We start from the raw sequence: 15710 nt of genomic DNA on the forward strand, positions 1-15710 counted from the left end.
TTTACATACACAGCTCTGCTACATGCGCACACACACACAGCTCTGGGTGGCACATTATATATCACTGTGTTGCACATTTTACATACACAGCTCCGCTGTGCACATTATACATTCCTCTGTCTCACACAGCTCTGCTACATACACCACACACACTACTGTGCTGGATTCACACTATACACCTATCTTTGCTGCATTATACACATGAAGCACCCTCAGCTCTGCTACATGCACCCCACACACAGCTCTGCTACATACACCACACACACTACTGTTCTGGATTCACACTATACACCTATCTTTGCTGCATTATACACATGAAGCACCCTCAGCTCTGCTACATGCACCCCACACACAGCTGCTCTGGGTAGGCAGACACACACAGCTCTGCTACATGCACCCCACACACAGCTGCTCTGGGTAGGCAGACACACACAGCTCTGCTACATACACCACACACACTACTGTTCTGGATTCACACTATACACCTATCTTTGCTGCATTATACACATGAAGCACCCTCAGTTCTGCTACATGCACCCCACACACAGCTGCTCTGGGTAGGCAGACACACACAGCTCTGCTACAAGCTCGCTGTACATCTTGTTTGCAGATTTGACTAAATCTGCAATGTGTGAATGAGGCCATACACATCATCCCTGCATTAACCCCTAAGTACCCGGAATTGTAAGTGCTAGGGTGCTAACCTCATATGTTCAACAGTTCAAGCCAAAGTCAGGAGCAGATGAGGATCATAAAGGCGCTACAAGTCCACAGCCTGGCTCCTCCCACCCACATGACCGGTCACATGGTCATGACATCATCAAAGGTCCTGTAGCTTAGAAGGATCTCGCATCTACACTGAGCTGCAGGGCGCAGAGCCCCTATGTCTGGTATACTGGGAGGGGGGGCGCGGAGCTGAGGGATCCCCATATGTTTAGCTCTGCAGGGATAGACAGGGCACGCTGCCGGGGGAGGGCGCCCGGCAGCAAGTAAGTGATAAAAAAAAAAAAAAAGGTTTGTTTTTCCGCCCACCCCAGGCTGCGCCCTGAGGCTGGAGCCTCCCCAGCCTCTGTGTCGGCCCGGCCCTGCCTATAGTTGCCCGATTCCTCCCTACTACCTTTCTTGTGAATGGGCACATTTGCTCATTTCCAATCTTCTGTGACGACTCCTGTTGCCAGAGATTGGTTAAATAAATCTGTTAATGGTTTTGCTAGTTCACCGCTGAACTCTTTTAATAGCTTTTGGGTGTATCCCATCAGGCCCCTGTGACTTATTTGTATTAATTTTAGACAGCTGACTTAGAACCTCTTCCTCTGTAAAGACACATGCATCAAAAGATTCATTAGTCTTCTTGTCTAACTGAGGTCCTTTTCCTACATTTTCCTTTGTAAAAACTGAACAGAAATATTCATTGAGGCACTCAGCTAGTTCTTTATCTTCTTCCATATACCTTCCTTCTTTTGTTTTTAATTTTGCAATTCCTTGTTTTAGTTTCCGTTTTTCATTTATGTATATGTATCTGAAGAATGTCTTATCGCCTTTTTTCCCTGACTGAGCTAATTTCTCTTCTGCCTGTGCTTTAGAAGCTCTTATAACTTGTTTGGCCTCTCTCTGCCTAATCTTATAAATTTGCCTGTCATGCTCGTTTTTTTTTTTTTTTTATAATTCCTAAATGCTATCTTTTTGTTTTTAATGATTTTGGCCACTTCTGCTGAGTACCACAGTGGTATCTTCCTTTTTTGCTTTTACTGACAAGCCTAATGCAATTTTCGGTTGCCTTTAATAGTGCCACTTTTAAGTAGTCCCATTTCTCCTGGACTCCAATGAAACTGTTCCAATCTGATAGGGACTCGTAAGTATGTTTGGGGTTATTGTCCTGCTGGAAAATCCATGACCTAGAACGCAAACCCAGCTTTCTGACACTGGGCCCTGGATAGCGACCCAAAGTTTTCATGATTCCTTGCACACAGTCAAGGCACCCAGTGCCAGAGGCAGCAAAACAACCCCAAAGCATCTTTGAACCTCCACCATAATTGACTGTAAGGTACTGTGTTCTTTTCTTTGTAGGCCTCATTCCATTTTCAGTAAACAGTAGAATGATGTACTTTACCAAAAAGCTCTATCTTGGTCTCATCTTTCCACAAGAGGTTTTCCTGAAAGGATTTTGGCTTACTCACGTACATTTTGGCAAACTGCTGCCCAGCTTTTTTATGTCTCTTTGTCAGCAGTGGGGTCCTCCTGGGTCTCCTGCCATAGCGTTTCATTTCATTCAAATATCGATGGAAAGTTTGCGCTGACACTGATGCACCCTGAGCCTGCAGGACAGCTTAAATTTCTTTGGAAATTGATTGGGGCTGCTTATCCACCACCTGGACTATCTTGCGTTGCAACCTTTCATCAATTTTTCTCTTCCATCCACATCCGGGGAGATTAGCTACAGTGCCATGGGTTGTAAACTTCTTGATTATGTTGCGCACCGTGGACAAAGGAACATCAAGATCTCTGGAGATGGACTTGTAACCTTGAGATTGTTGATATTTTTCCACAATTTTGGTTCTCAAGTCCTCAGACCGTTCTCTTCTCCTCTTTCTGTTCTCCATGCTTAGTGTGGCACACACAGACAAACAATGCAAAGAGTGAGTCACTTACTCCCCTTTTTATCTGGTTTCAGGTGTGATTTGTAGATCGCCCACATCTGTTACTTGCCACAGGGGAATTTGAACGACCATCACATGCTTGGAACAAAGTTATTTACCCACAGTTTTGTGTGAAATTATGATAAATTTGCCTTTTTTTCTCTATTTTTTGTGTTGTTCCAATACAGACAAAGGAAATAAAAATGTGTATAACAAAACGTGTAATTGCAATAATTTTCTGGGAGAAATACTTTCAGGGGTGCCAACACTTTTAGCCAAGACTGAATCTGGTAATATAAAATTCTTACAGGGAGTTTACAGTCTAATGCTGGTAGCTCATGGTGGATGAGAGTCATGCTCTGCCAGAGAAGAGTCCAGCTTATTCATGAGTTCCTTTTCTCCACCCTCCACCCACCCGACATTGACATTTATCTCCTACTGATAACACTAGGGAAATCACTACCGATGATTGCCAGGAGAAAGGGAGCTCCTGAACCTGCTGGACTCTTCTATGGCACGCGCTGCTCATTCAGACGAACGTATGTGTGTTGCAGTCCGCAAATTGCCGGATCCACAACGTGTTCTATCTTTTTTGTGGAATGGAAGTATGGATGTGGACAGCAAACGGTCATGTGAATGGGCCCTTAAACTGTAGCCAGCATGTCTGTTGGTACTTTATGCTGCAGCAGTATACAGGATATGACAGGTTCCCTTTAAAGGGAACATTTGAGCTATGAATTCTTTCAATTGGTTCCCACAAATGTAAGTTTCTAAGATGCTCTGTACAATATACTGTAATTTCTTAACACAAAAGGCAACATCTATTGCAGCATGTTACCGTCCTACACAAAAGAAATTGCCAAAACACTGCCTTTCCTTTGACATCACTTCCTGCTGTGCAGCTATTGGGTTAAACTGCATTTCCCAGACTTCCTGCTCTGCTCGCCCCCCTGCAAACACTCCATACAGAATACTATTAATAGGGAGGACTCTCTGCTTCATTTGCTCATGCCTCTATTTGTGTAGTGTCCCACTAGGTAACGGTGGGCACTGCACAAAAGGGGTTAATGTGTCTTTATTACCTTTAATGTTATGTGTATGCATTTCCCTGTGTTAGCTGGTGTCAGGCCTGTCAGGGTGTAGTTTAGCCTCCCAGACGTTAGAGGGAGCCAGAGAGCCCTAGATATAAATAGGAAGGCCCAGACAGGGGAGTGGTAGTTCATTCCAGGGGACTAGAGGAGTTACTTCGTCCACCTGAAGCTCCTGAGGCTAGGATTAGCTCAGTAGAGACACCCCAGTTGCAGGACAGCACCTCCTGGGAGAAACCCGCAGTCCTTCCTCATCCAAGCAAAGATAAGTAACACTGATGGGCAGATGCTATATAGGAAGCAACGCAAGGATTTAATACGAGAGGAAGAAATATATATACCAAGGATTTAAGCCACCATTTAGGCATCCGGGCCTTGGGATTGAAACCAGACAGGAGTTCTAGAAAAGGACAGTGTACGCTATTTCTGAGGAAAGGTACAACCTGATTCTGAGTGCATTGTGGATTTACCCTCTGAGTATCTTGCATGATCAATACCTGCCATCTTGTGGAGTAAGCCTGCTTGTAAAGCTGTGATCTAAAGGACTGTATTACCATCTGTATGTACAAAGTTGGACTGTTCAGTAAAGCAACGTTTGGTTCACTATACCATCTGTGTACCTCAGTTATTCCAACTGTAAATCGGTGTGCCACCGTTACAGGCACTGGCGTCACGAATCCAAAAGGGACCTTGCCCCAGGCACTCAAAATACCTGTAACATCCAGGGCACCTCATCCTCCATCAGGCCTGGTCCCTACATACAGAGTGTGCCCCAGAGGAACTTGTGTCTACCTCTCCTTCACTGCCGCATGCCTGCCCAGGGTTCTCCAATACAGTGAGCAACTCTCGATTGCCCATAACCGTGACCTCGCTTCGCTATACCCTGCAGGTCTGGCGTGCTGCATTTGTACTATAAAGCAAGGAATATTTTCTGAAAAGGAGCAGAGAGATCTCAGTATTATCTGCATGATGGAGGTGGGGAGGGGCAGTAAAGTTACTGCAGAGCAGTAAGTGATGTCAGAGAAGGAGCACTGTTTTGGTTCTTCTACCAGTAACATACAGCGGTAGCAGTGGCGTCGCCAGGGGGGGGCCACGGCCCCCCCTACATCATGCTGTTCCCCCCCAACTAAAATGTCCCCCACAAGTAAGCCGCCGCGGCCGCAGTCGGGCACAGGGAGATGAGCGCTTCCATTGCGCTCATCTCCATAGTCATCTGCCGGCCTGTGCTGCGGCAGTGCAGGGAAGGGAGAGGCGTGTCCCTTCCCCTTCCTCTGATAGGCTGCAGGCACTAGGCCGGCAGCCTATCAGAGGCCGGCGCAGGCACATTGTGGGGGGGGGGGCTTATTACTGGCACATTGGGGGCATGGCTTATTACTGGCACATTGGGGCGGGGGGGCTTATTACTGGCACATTGGGGTGGGGGGGCTTATTACTGGCACATTGGGGGGGGGGCTTATTACTGGCACATTGGGGGGGGCTTATTACTGGTACATTGCGGGGGGGGGGGCTTATTACTGGCACATTGGGGGGGCTTATTACTGGCACATTGGGGGGGGCTTATTACTGGCACATTGGGGGGGCTTATTACTGCCACATTGGGGGGGGTGGCTTATTACTGGCACAATGGGGGGTGCTTATTACTGGCAAATTGGGGGGGGGCTTATTACTGGCACATTGGGGGCTTATTACTGGCACGTGATGGGGGGCTTATTACTGGCACGTGATGGGGGCCTTATTAGTGGCACGTGATGGGGGCTTATTAGTGGCACGTGATGGGGGGCTTATTAGTGGCACGTGATGGGGGGCTTATTAGTGGCACGTGATGGGGGGCCTTATTACTGGCACGTGATGGGGGGCTTGTTACTGGCACGTATTGGGGGGCTCTTGTTACTGGCACGTATTGGGGGGCTCTTGTTACTGGCACGTATTTTAGGGGCTCTTGTTACTGGCACGTGATGGGGGCTCTTGTTACTGGCACGTGATGGGGGCTCTTGTTACTGGCACATGATGGGGGGCTCTTGTTACTGGCACGTGATGGGGGGCACTTGTTACTGGCACGTGATGGGGGCTCTTGTTACTGGCACGTGATGGGGGCACTTGTTACTGGCACATGATGGGGGGCACTTATTACTGGCACGTTATTGGTGGGCACTATAGGGGCATCTACTGAGGCCACAAAGAAGGGGTATTTTATATGGGGGGCTCTGTACAGTAGCATTTTATATTGGGACACATTATGGTGGGTACTATGGGGAAGGGGGGAGAGGAGTACTATGGAGTCATCTACAGGGGGCACTAAGAAGGGGTATTTTATACTTGCAAATTATGGGGGACACTGAGGGCATCTACTGGGGCACGATATATGGGGAATTTTATACTGGTACATTATGGGGGCACTAGGAGGAAGGGGGGAGAGGAGCACTATGGGGGCATTTACTGGGGGCACTACATAGGGGTATTTTATACTGGCACATTATGGGGGACATTAGCTCAACTAGGGGCATTACAAGGGGGTATTTTTTGCACTGTCACATTTTAAGGAGAATTATTTCTACTGGGGGGGCATTATGGTGGGCTTTATTACTCCCCCATGGTATGACCCCCTAGTAGCAGCACCAGCCTCTCCCTGCTCCTCTATCCCTCTGCCCCTTCTCCAAATCCTTATTATGAAATCTTTCTCATTAGGGTAAAACACCTCATCAGCTCCGCCGAGCCCCCGGCCAAAGTGTGGAAGTGGTATCCGAGATCCCCAAGGGCCAAGCCAAGTAATTGTAAGTGTTCATGTGGAATATGTTATACACATATACCTCTACACTGTGCCCCACAATATACAGTATACCTCTACACTGTGCCCCACAATATACAGTATACCTCTACACTGTGCCCCACAATATACAGTATACCTCTACACTGTGCCACACAATGTACAGTATATCTCTACACTGTGCCACACAATATACAGTATACCTCTACACTGTGCCACACAATATACAGTATACCGCTACACTGTGCCACACAATGTACAGTATACCTCTACACTGTGCCACACAATGTACAGTATATCTCTACACTGTGCCACACAATATACAGTATACCTCTACACTGTGCCACACAATATACAGTATACCTTTACACTGTGCCACACAATATACAGTATACCTCTACACTGTGCCACACAATATACAGTATACCTTTACACTGTGCCACACAATGTACAGTATACCTCTACACTGTGCCACACTATATACAGTATACCTCTACACTGTGCCACACTATATACAGTATACCTCTACACTGTGCCACACAATGTACAGTATACCGCTACACTGTGCCACACAATGTACAGTATACCGCTACACTGTGCCACACAATGTACAGTATACCTCTACACTGTGCCACACAATGTACATTATACCTCTACACTGTGCCACACAATGTACAGGTATACCTCTACACTGTGCCACACAATGTACAGTATACCTCTACACTGTGCCACACAATGTACAGTATACCTCTACACTGTGCCACACAATGTACAGTATACCTCTACACTGTGCCACACAATGTACAGTATACCGCTACACTGTGCCACACAATGTACAGTATACCGCTACACTGTGCCACACAATGTACAGTATACCGCTACACTGTGCCACACAATGTACAGTATACCGCTACACTGTGCCACACAATGTACAGTATACCTCTACACTGTGCCACACAATGTACAGTATACCTCTACACTGTGCCCCACAATGTACAGTATACCTCTACACTGTGCCCCACAATGTACAGTATACCTCTACACTGTGCCACACAATGTACAGTATACCTCTACACTGTGCCACACAATGTACAGTATACCTCTACACTGTGCCACACAATGTACAGTATACCTCTACACTGTGCCACACAATGTACAGTATACCTCTACACTGTGCCACACAATGTACAGTATACCTCTACACTGTGTAGTCTGTTCTATAAGCACCCTTGTTCTGTGGCGGCAGACAGAAAATAACCTGGAAGTGCCCCTCCTGAGACCAGGCTCTGGATCCGCCACTGGACCGCTCACAGGAGTGTACATTTCTTCTAAACTGTAATCCGTATCCTCTGACCTGCAGAAATCAGCACTCGCTCGGTAACAACTAACAGGCAGTACCTGTAGGCTGTAGCCTGGCCCTGTTACCGAAGCTAGCCGAGTGGTGTAAGGTTAAGGTACTAGTAGAGATGAGCGGCCGCTGAATCCGGATTTAAAGTTACTGCAGGATATGGATTACAGTTTAGAAATGTCAAATGTACACTCCTGTGAGAGGCGGGGAGGGAGATCTGTGGATGACACTGTTATAGGGAGGGGGATCTGTGGATGAAACTGTTATAGAGGGGGAAATGGGGATGACACTGTCATGGGGTGGATCTGTGGATGACACATATAGCATAAGATGCTATATACGGTATGTGTCATCCACAGATCCCCCCCCCATAACAGTGTCATCCACAGACCCCCCCCCCCCATAGCAGTGTCATCCACAGAACCCCCCCCCCCCATAGCAGTGTCATTCACAGATCCCCCCATCCCCCCATAGCAGTGTCATGCACAGATCCCCCTCCCTATAAAAGTGTCATCCACAGGCAGCTAGGACATGTTGAAATCTGAGTGATTTTTTTATTTATTTTTTAAACCACAGACAGCAGGACTTTTCTTCCCTGTTGCGGTTTTAGGTATTGGGTAAAGTATCGCAGCATTTCTAAGCGTACTTGTGTAAATGTATCGTTGTTATAGCTGCCCCCTCCCCTACTTTTGTCCTGGCCCCCAGTGTGCCCCCCCAAAATTTGAAAGCTAGAGACGCCACTGAGCGGTAGTTGTTGCCTTTGGTGTTAAGGACTTATGGTCTACAGGGCCCCAAGGCCCTCCAAATTCCTAGTGACTAACCATCCATCAATCAAAACTTTATGGCCTGTCTGACATGTCATATGGTAGAAATTCCCTTGAAGGGGTGTTTCTAACTCAGGTCTATGCAAGAGATCCGTGAATTTGGTGCAAATTCACAAAGCATCATGGTCCTAATTTAAGTTAGGTGTTATGTTCTGTATATAGCAGCTTCCATGCTTATATACTGTATACACTCGGCGGTGAACTACATGCAGGGTAGTTTATTATTTTTCGTATATGGAGAGGATACAGAGCTTTGTATATTATCTGCTATCAACATTATACACTTGAATTATTTTCCAGCTGCTCTCCTCTCGGTATGTAAATTTCAGATGCCTCAGGTATCGGCTTACAGAATAAATTTGTTGATAAAGCATTATCAGGTTTGACTGACAGCTAGACCCGGATCGTAGACAACTCCTCAAGATCTAGGCCCAGTGCAGCGGTGAGCGGCCACCCATCCTGAGCCTCATTAACCGGATTCATTATACATGGATGGCCTGCAATGGCGGTAAGAAGCCTCCTGCATATTCATGTGAGCATGCTGAGAGCGAGCCGGCTGCCTCTCATGGGAAATGTAGTTTTTATATAGCTGCTGGCAGAACTAGTCTACGGTGGCTTGCTGCCTGGTTTACATCACGTGAGGATGTCTGTATTTTCTTTTACATCAAAAATTCATTATTTTAGCATATTTTGATTAGAAGGGGTGTGCAAACTTCAATCTGGTGCTGCATTCTCACCTCAGAGGCCAGTGATTCCCAAATGTCTGCTAGGCTCCGGTGAAGTCACAATGCCCTCTTGTAAAGCAGTAAGCAGGACATGAGGATACGTGGGGAGGGGGTGGTGTGGGAACACAGTGGGGTACATTTAAATTATACATGCTGCAGAACGACCTGGATGCATTTATCCTTTTAGGGAATTAATAGAGAGGGGTTCTCTGTTCTGGATCAGGAGTGGAGAGTGTCTCTCACTCTGGAGGATCTGTCCTATCCTGCATTACAAAGACAACCCATTAATTGGAATAGACACTGTGTAATAATTCATTTCCCCTGTGGTGGTGCTGTAGGGAAATTGAACACTTATTGCCGGGTTTCTCCACAAATTACAAATGATCCCAGCAAGGATGGGCAGAATGGCCATAGAATCTACAGAGAAATTTCATGATGGGCCAATGCCCAGAGGGTCAACCAAGCCCTCCTTTTGGCCGCCAGCCAGGTACATAAAGATCTGATACTCTCAGCATTAATTAATGTAGGAGCATCGGGTACTTATCCATCTGGCCAGCGATGTTCGCAGTATTTTGTGCTGCACTATGGTATTTGGTTTGCTGGGGCAGTATATTGTGCTGCACTGTGGTATCTGGTTTTGCTGGGGCAGTATATTGTGCTGCACTGTGGTATCTGGTTTTGCTGGGGCAGTATATTGTGCTGCACTGTGGTATCTGGTTTTGCTGGGGCAGTATTGTATGTTGCACCGTAGTATTTGGTTCTGCTGGGGCGGTATATTGTTGCTGGCCCCGCCTACTTCTGTTGAACCGTGAAATGAAAATTGCGGCACTCAGATACTGGATTATTGCGTACAAAACTTTTTTATTTTTTCATTTTGTCAAGCATTTAGCAGTGATTCATCCAAAACAGCCCAATTTTAGATCCTTGGTACAAACAGTGGATTGGAGACCAGACGTTTCGGTCGTGACAGACCTTCATCAGTGGTCACATATTTTATCTGTTCTTGTAGGGTCCGGACATCTGGGTTTGGATGCATCCAAACCCAGATGTCCGGACCCTACAAGAACAGATAAAATATGTGACCACTGATGAAGGTCTGTCACGACCGAAACGTCTGGTCTCCAATCCACTGTTTGTACCAAGGATCTAAAATTGGGCTGTTTTGGATGAATCACTGCTAAATGCTTGACAAAATGAAAAAATAAAAAAGTTTTGTACGCAATAATCCAGTATCTGAGTGCCGCAATTTTCATTTCATATTTATTGACTGCTCGCAGTCCTTGATTGGCACCAGAGACAATTGATTGAGTGCGGTTCTTCACTCCACTACTTACTTCTGTTGAACCTGCCTACAACATGGGACTATTGTAGTTTTGTTTTTGTCCAGAGCCACTTTAAGTTCCCAGTCCACTCCTGCCAGCAAGAAACACTTTGTGATCAGCTTGTGAACAAGGAACCCTTCTAAGAAGTAGGGATTGGCCAAAATGAGAGTACCCTTTAATACAATAGCCCTCTTTGAAGCTACCCAAATTGGTCTTCAAGGGTGATCATCTCACAATATCTAATGAATGGAAACTTCCATGCCTCTAAGGATGTCCAGCATGACTGAGAATAGGTTTGGGGGCCTCGCTCCTTGGTGGTGGGCTTGTATCCCTCTTCTGATGCAGCTGCTCGGAGGCTGTGATACTATCAGTATTTTTCATGGGTAATTGCTTATGAGAGGAAAAAAAGGACATAAGCCACTACTACACAGGAGCACAACCAGACGGTCATTGCATGTCTATGTCATGCAGCTGTCACATTGAGAATGCAGTGCAGTCCACGGACAGCATGTCATAGAGCAAGAGTAGCTGAACAGATATATAGTTTTCTTATAAAATTACATTAGAACTTTTAGAGGCCAGTGGTGGTCCTACATACAGCATTCCCTAAATGACACGTCACAGGCAGAGGTTGTAGCACTCTCACCCGAGCACCTCGAACCCTTCCAACAGCTGATTGGCAGGTGTGTCAGGAGTCAGACCTCCACAGATGAGATACAAATGAGCTATGCTGAGGATAGGTTATCATTCCCAGAGAACCCCTTTTGCATGTGCTGCAAATGTTCAATGCAGTGTATAGTTAAACCAGTCCTTCGTTATTTTCAAAACTGTCCTGGTCATTTTCTTTCAATATCCTGCTTCTTTTCCCTCCTGCTTTTCTACCATCCCTGTCCTGCTCCTCTTCCGTCCCTGTCCTGCTTTTCTTCTCCTCCTGTCCTGCTCCTCTCCCAACCATGTCCTCTTCTCTTACTGTCCTGTGCCTCTCACATGCCTGTCCTGCTTCTCTTCTGTCCCTGTGTCTTTTGCCTCTTCCCTCTCTGCCGTGCTCTTCTTCCTTTCCTGTCCTGCTACTATTCTGTCCCTGGTCTGCTTCTCTTCCATCTATATTCTGCTCCTCTTCTTTCACTGTCTTTTTTTGTTATGTTCCTTTTACATGCCTTCCTGCTCCTATACTTTCTGTGTCCTGCTCCTCTTCCACCCAAGTCATGTCCCTCTTCCCTGCTCCTCTTCTGTCCCTTTCCTGCTTCTTTTCCATCCCTGTTTTTCTCCTTTCATGTCCCTGTCCTGCTTCTTTTCTGCCCCTATCTTGTCCTTTTTCCATCTCTACCCTGCCCCTCCTCATTTCCTGCTCCTATTCTGTCCCTGCCCTGCTCCTCTTCTTTCCTTGTTTTGCTCCTCCTCTTTTCCTGTCCTGCTCAATTTCCAGTTCTGTCTTGCTCCTCTTTTTTTCGCTATCCTACTCCTCTTCCAAGCCTGTCCCAGAGTTCTTATGCCCCTTTCCTGCTCTTCTTCTGTCCCTGTCCTGCTCCTCATCCATCCCTGTCCTGCTCCTCTCCCATCTCTGGCTTGCTCCTTTTCTGCCCCCTGTCCTGTTCCTCTCTGATCCCTGTCCTGCTCCTCTTCCCTTTCTGCCGTGCTCTTCTTCCTTTCCTGTCCTGCTACTATTCTGCCCCTGCCCTGCTCTTCTTTCCTTGTTTTACTCCTCTTTTTTCCTTGTTTTGCTCTTCCTCTTTCCCTGTCCTGCTCCATTTCCATTTCTGTCCTGCTCCTCTTCTGTTCCCTGTCCTGCTCCTATTCTGTCCCTGTCCGGTTTCACTTCCCTCCCTGTCCTGCTCTACTTCCATCCCTGTCCTGTTCCACTTCCATCCCTGTCCTGTTCCACCTCCATCTTTGCCATGCTCCTCTTCCGTCCCTGTCTTGCTCCTATTTCATCTCTGTCCTGCTCCTCTTCCATCCCTGTCTTGCCTCTGTTATTTTCCTTTCCTTTCCTGCTCCTCTTTCCTCTTTGTCCCACTGTTCATATGTTCTGTCCTGCTCCTCTTCCATCCCTGTCCTGCCCCTCTTCTGTCCCTGTCCTGCTCCTCTTCCGTCTCTGTCCTGCTTCTTTTCTGCCCCTATCTTGTACTTTTTCCATCTCTACCCTGCCCCTCCTCCTTTCCTGCTCCTATTCTGCCCCTGCCCTGCTCTTCTTTCCTTGTTTTACTCCTCTTCTTTCCTTGTTTTGCTCCTCCTCTTTCCCTGTCCTGCTCCATTTCCATTTCTGTCCTGCTCCTCTTCTGTTCCCTGTCCTGCTCCTATTCTGTCCTTGTCGTATTTCACTTCCATCCCTGTCCTACTCTACTTCCATCCCTGTCCTGTTCCACTTCCATCCCTGTCCTGTTCCACTTCCATCCCTGTCCTGCTCCACTTCCAACCCTGTCCCAGAGTTCTTATGCCTCTTTCCTGCTCTTCTTCTGTCCTTGTCCTGCTCCTTATCCATCCTTGTCCTGATCCTCTTCCATCTCTGCCATGCTCCTCTTCCGTCCCTGTCTTGCTCCTATTTCATCTCTGTCCTGCTCCTCTTCCATCCCTGTCTTGCCTCTGTTCTTTTCCTTTCCTTTCCTGCTCCTCTTTCCCCCACTGTTCTTATGTTCTGTCCTGCTCCTCTTCCATCCCTGTCCTGCCCCTCTTCTGCCCCTGTCCTGCTCCTCTTCCGTCTCTGTCCTGCTTTTTTTCTGCCCCTATCTTGTCCTTTTTCCATCTCTACCCTGCCCCTCCTCCTTTCCTGCTCCTATTCTATCCCTGCCCTGCTCCTCTTCTTTCCTTGTTTTGCTCCTCCTCTTTCCCTGTCCTGCTCAATTTCCAGTTCTGTCTTGCTCCTCTTCTTTACCTATCCTGCTCCTCTTCCAACCCTGTCCCAGAGTTCTTATGCCCCTTTCCTGCTCTTCTTCTGTCCCTGTCATGCTCCTCATCCATCTCTTGCTTGCTCCTCTTCTGCCCCTGTCCTGTTCCTCTCCGATCCCTGTCCTGCTCCTCTTCCCTCTCTGCCGTGCTCTTCTTCCTTTCCTGTCATGCTACTATTCTGTCCCTGGTCTGCTTCTCTTCCATCTCTATTCTGCTCCTCTTTTCTCACTGTCCTTTTTTGTTATGTTCCTCTTACATCCCTTCCTGCTCCTATACTTTGTGTCCTGCTCCTCTTCCACCCATGTCATGTCCCTCTTCCCTTCTCCTCTTCTGTCCCTTTCCTGCTTCTTTTCCATCCCTGTTTTGCTCCTTTCATGTCCCTGTCCTGCTTCTTTTCTGCCCCTATCCTGTCCTTTTTCCATCTCTACCCTGCCCCTCCTCATTTCCTGTTCCTATTCTGTCCCTGCCCTGCTCCTCTTCTTTCCTTGTTTTGCTCCTCCTCTTTCCCTGTCCTGCTCAATTTCCAGTTCTGTCTTGCTCCTCTTCTTTCCCTGCCCTGCTCCTCCTCCAACCCTGTCCTAGAGTTCTTATGCCCCTTTCCTGCTCTTCTTCTGTCCCTGTCCTGCTCCTCATCCATCCCTGTCCTGCTCCTCTTACATCTCTGGCTTGCTCCTCTTCTGCCCCTGTCCTGTTCCTCTCCGATCCCTGTCCTGCTCCTCTTCCCTCTCTGCCGTGCTCTTCGTTCTTTCCTGTCCTACTACTATTCTGTCCCTGGTCTGCTTCTCTTCCATCTCTATTCTGCTCCTCTTCTTTCAATGTCATTTTTTGTTATGTTTCTCTTACATCCCTTCCTGCTCCTATACTTTCTGTGTCCTGATCCTCTTCCACCCATGTCATGTCCCTCTTCCCTGCTCCTCTTCTGTCCCTTTCCTGCTTCTTTTCCATCCCTGTTTTGCTCCTTTCATGTCCCTGTCCTGCTTCTTTTCTGCCCCTATCTTGTCCTTTTTCCATCTCTACCCTGCCCCTCCTCCTTTCCTGCTCCTATTCTGCCCCTGCCCTGCTTTCCTTGTTTTACTCCTCTTCTTTCCTTGTTTTGCTCCTCCTCTTTCCCTGTCCTGCTCCATTTCCATTTCTGTCCTGCTCCTCTTCTGTTCCCTGTCCTGCTCCTATTCTGTCCCTGTCGTATTTCACTTCCATCCCTGTCCTGCTCTACTTCCATCCCTGTCCTGTTCCACTTCCATCCCTCTCCTGTTCCACTTCCATCCCTCTCCTGTTCCACTTCCATCCCGGTCCTGTTCCACTTCCATCCCTGTCCTGCTCTACTTCCATCCCTGTCCTGCTCCACTTCCATCCCTGTCCCAGAGTTCTTATGCCTCTTTCCTGCTCTTCTTCTGTCCTTGTCCTGCTCCTCATCCATCCCTGTCCTGATCCTCTTCCATCTCTGCCATGCTCCTCTTCCGTCCCTGTCTTGCTCCTATTTCATCTCTGTCCTGCTCTTCTTCCATCCCTGTCTTGCCTCTGTTCTTTTCCTGCTCCTCTTTCCTCTTTGTCCCACTGTTCTTATGTTTTGTCCTGCTCCTCTTCCATTCCTGTCCTGCCCCTCTTCTGTCCCTGTCCTGCTCCTCTTCCGTCTCTGTCCTGCTTCTTTTCTGCCCCTATCTTGTCCTTTTTCCATCTCTACCCTGCCCCTCTTCCTTTCCTGCTCCTATTCTGTCCCTGCCCTGCTCCTCTTCTTTCCTTGTTTTGCTCCTCCTCTTTCCCTGTCCTGCTCAATTTCCAGTTCTGTCTTGCTCCTCTTCTTTCCCTTTCCTGCTCCTCTTCCAACCCTGTCCCAGAGTTCTTATGCCCCTTTCCTGCTCTTCTTCTGTCCATGTCCTGCTCCTTATCCATCTCTGGCTTGCTCTTCTTCTGCCCCTGTCCTGTTCCTCTCCGATCCCTGTCCTGCTCCTCTTCCCTCTCTGCCGTGCTCTTCTTCCTTTCCTGTCCTGCTACTATTCTGTCCCTGGTCTGCTTCTCTTCCATCTCTATTCTGCTCCTCTTCTTTCACTGTCCTTTTTTGTTATGTTCCTCTTACATCCCTTCCTGCTCCTATACTTTCTGTGCCCTGCTCCTCTTCCACC

The 15710-nt window shown here is 47.6% G+C and overlaps 1 protein-coding gene across 1 annotated transcript in view; it reads right to left on the reverse strand.

The window, feature by feature from the left end:
* MAST1 (microtubule associated serine/threonine kinase 1) overlaps positions 1–15007 on the reverse strand; it is a 100619-nt gene extending 85612 nt beyond the window's left edge. The window contains exon 1 of the mRNA XM_040416017.1: positions 14608–15007. Within this exon, the coding sequence (XP_040271951.1) occupies positions 14608–15007 (400 nt within the window). The remainder of the gene's footprint in view (positions 1–14607) is intronic.
* Positions 15008–15710: the final 703 nt, after the last annotated feature.

Source organism: Bufo bufo, chromosome 1, assembly GCF_905171765.1.
Source record: "Bufo bufo chromosome 1, aBufBuf1.1, whole genome shotgun sequence".
NCBI lineage: Eukaryota > Metazoa > Chordata > Amphibia > Anura > Bufonidae > Bufo > Bufo bufo.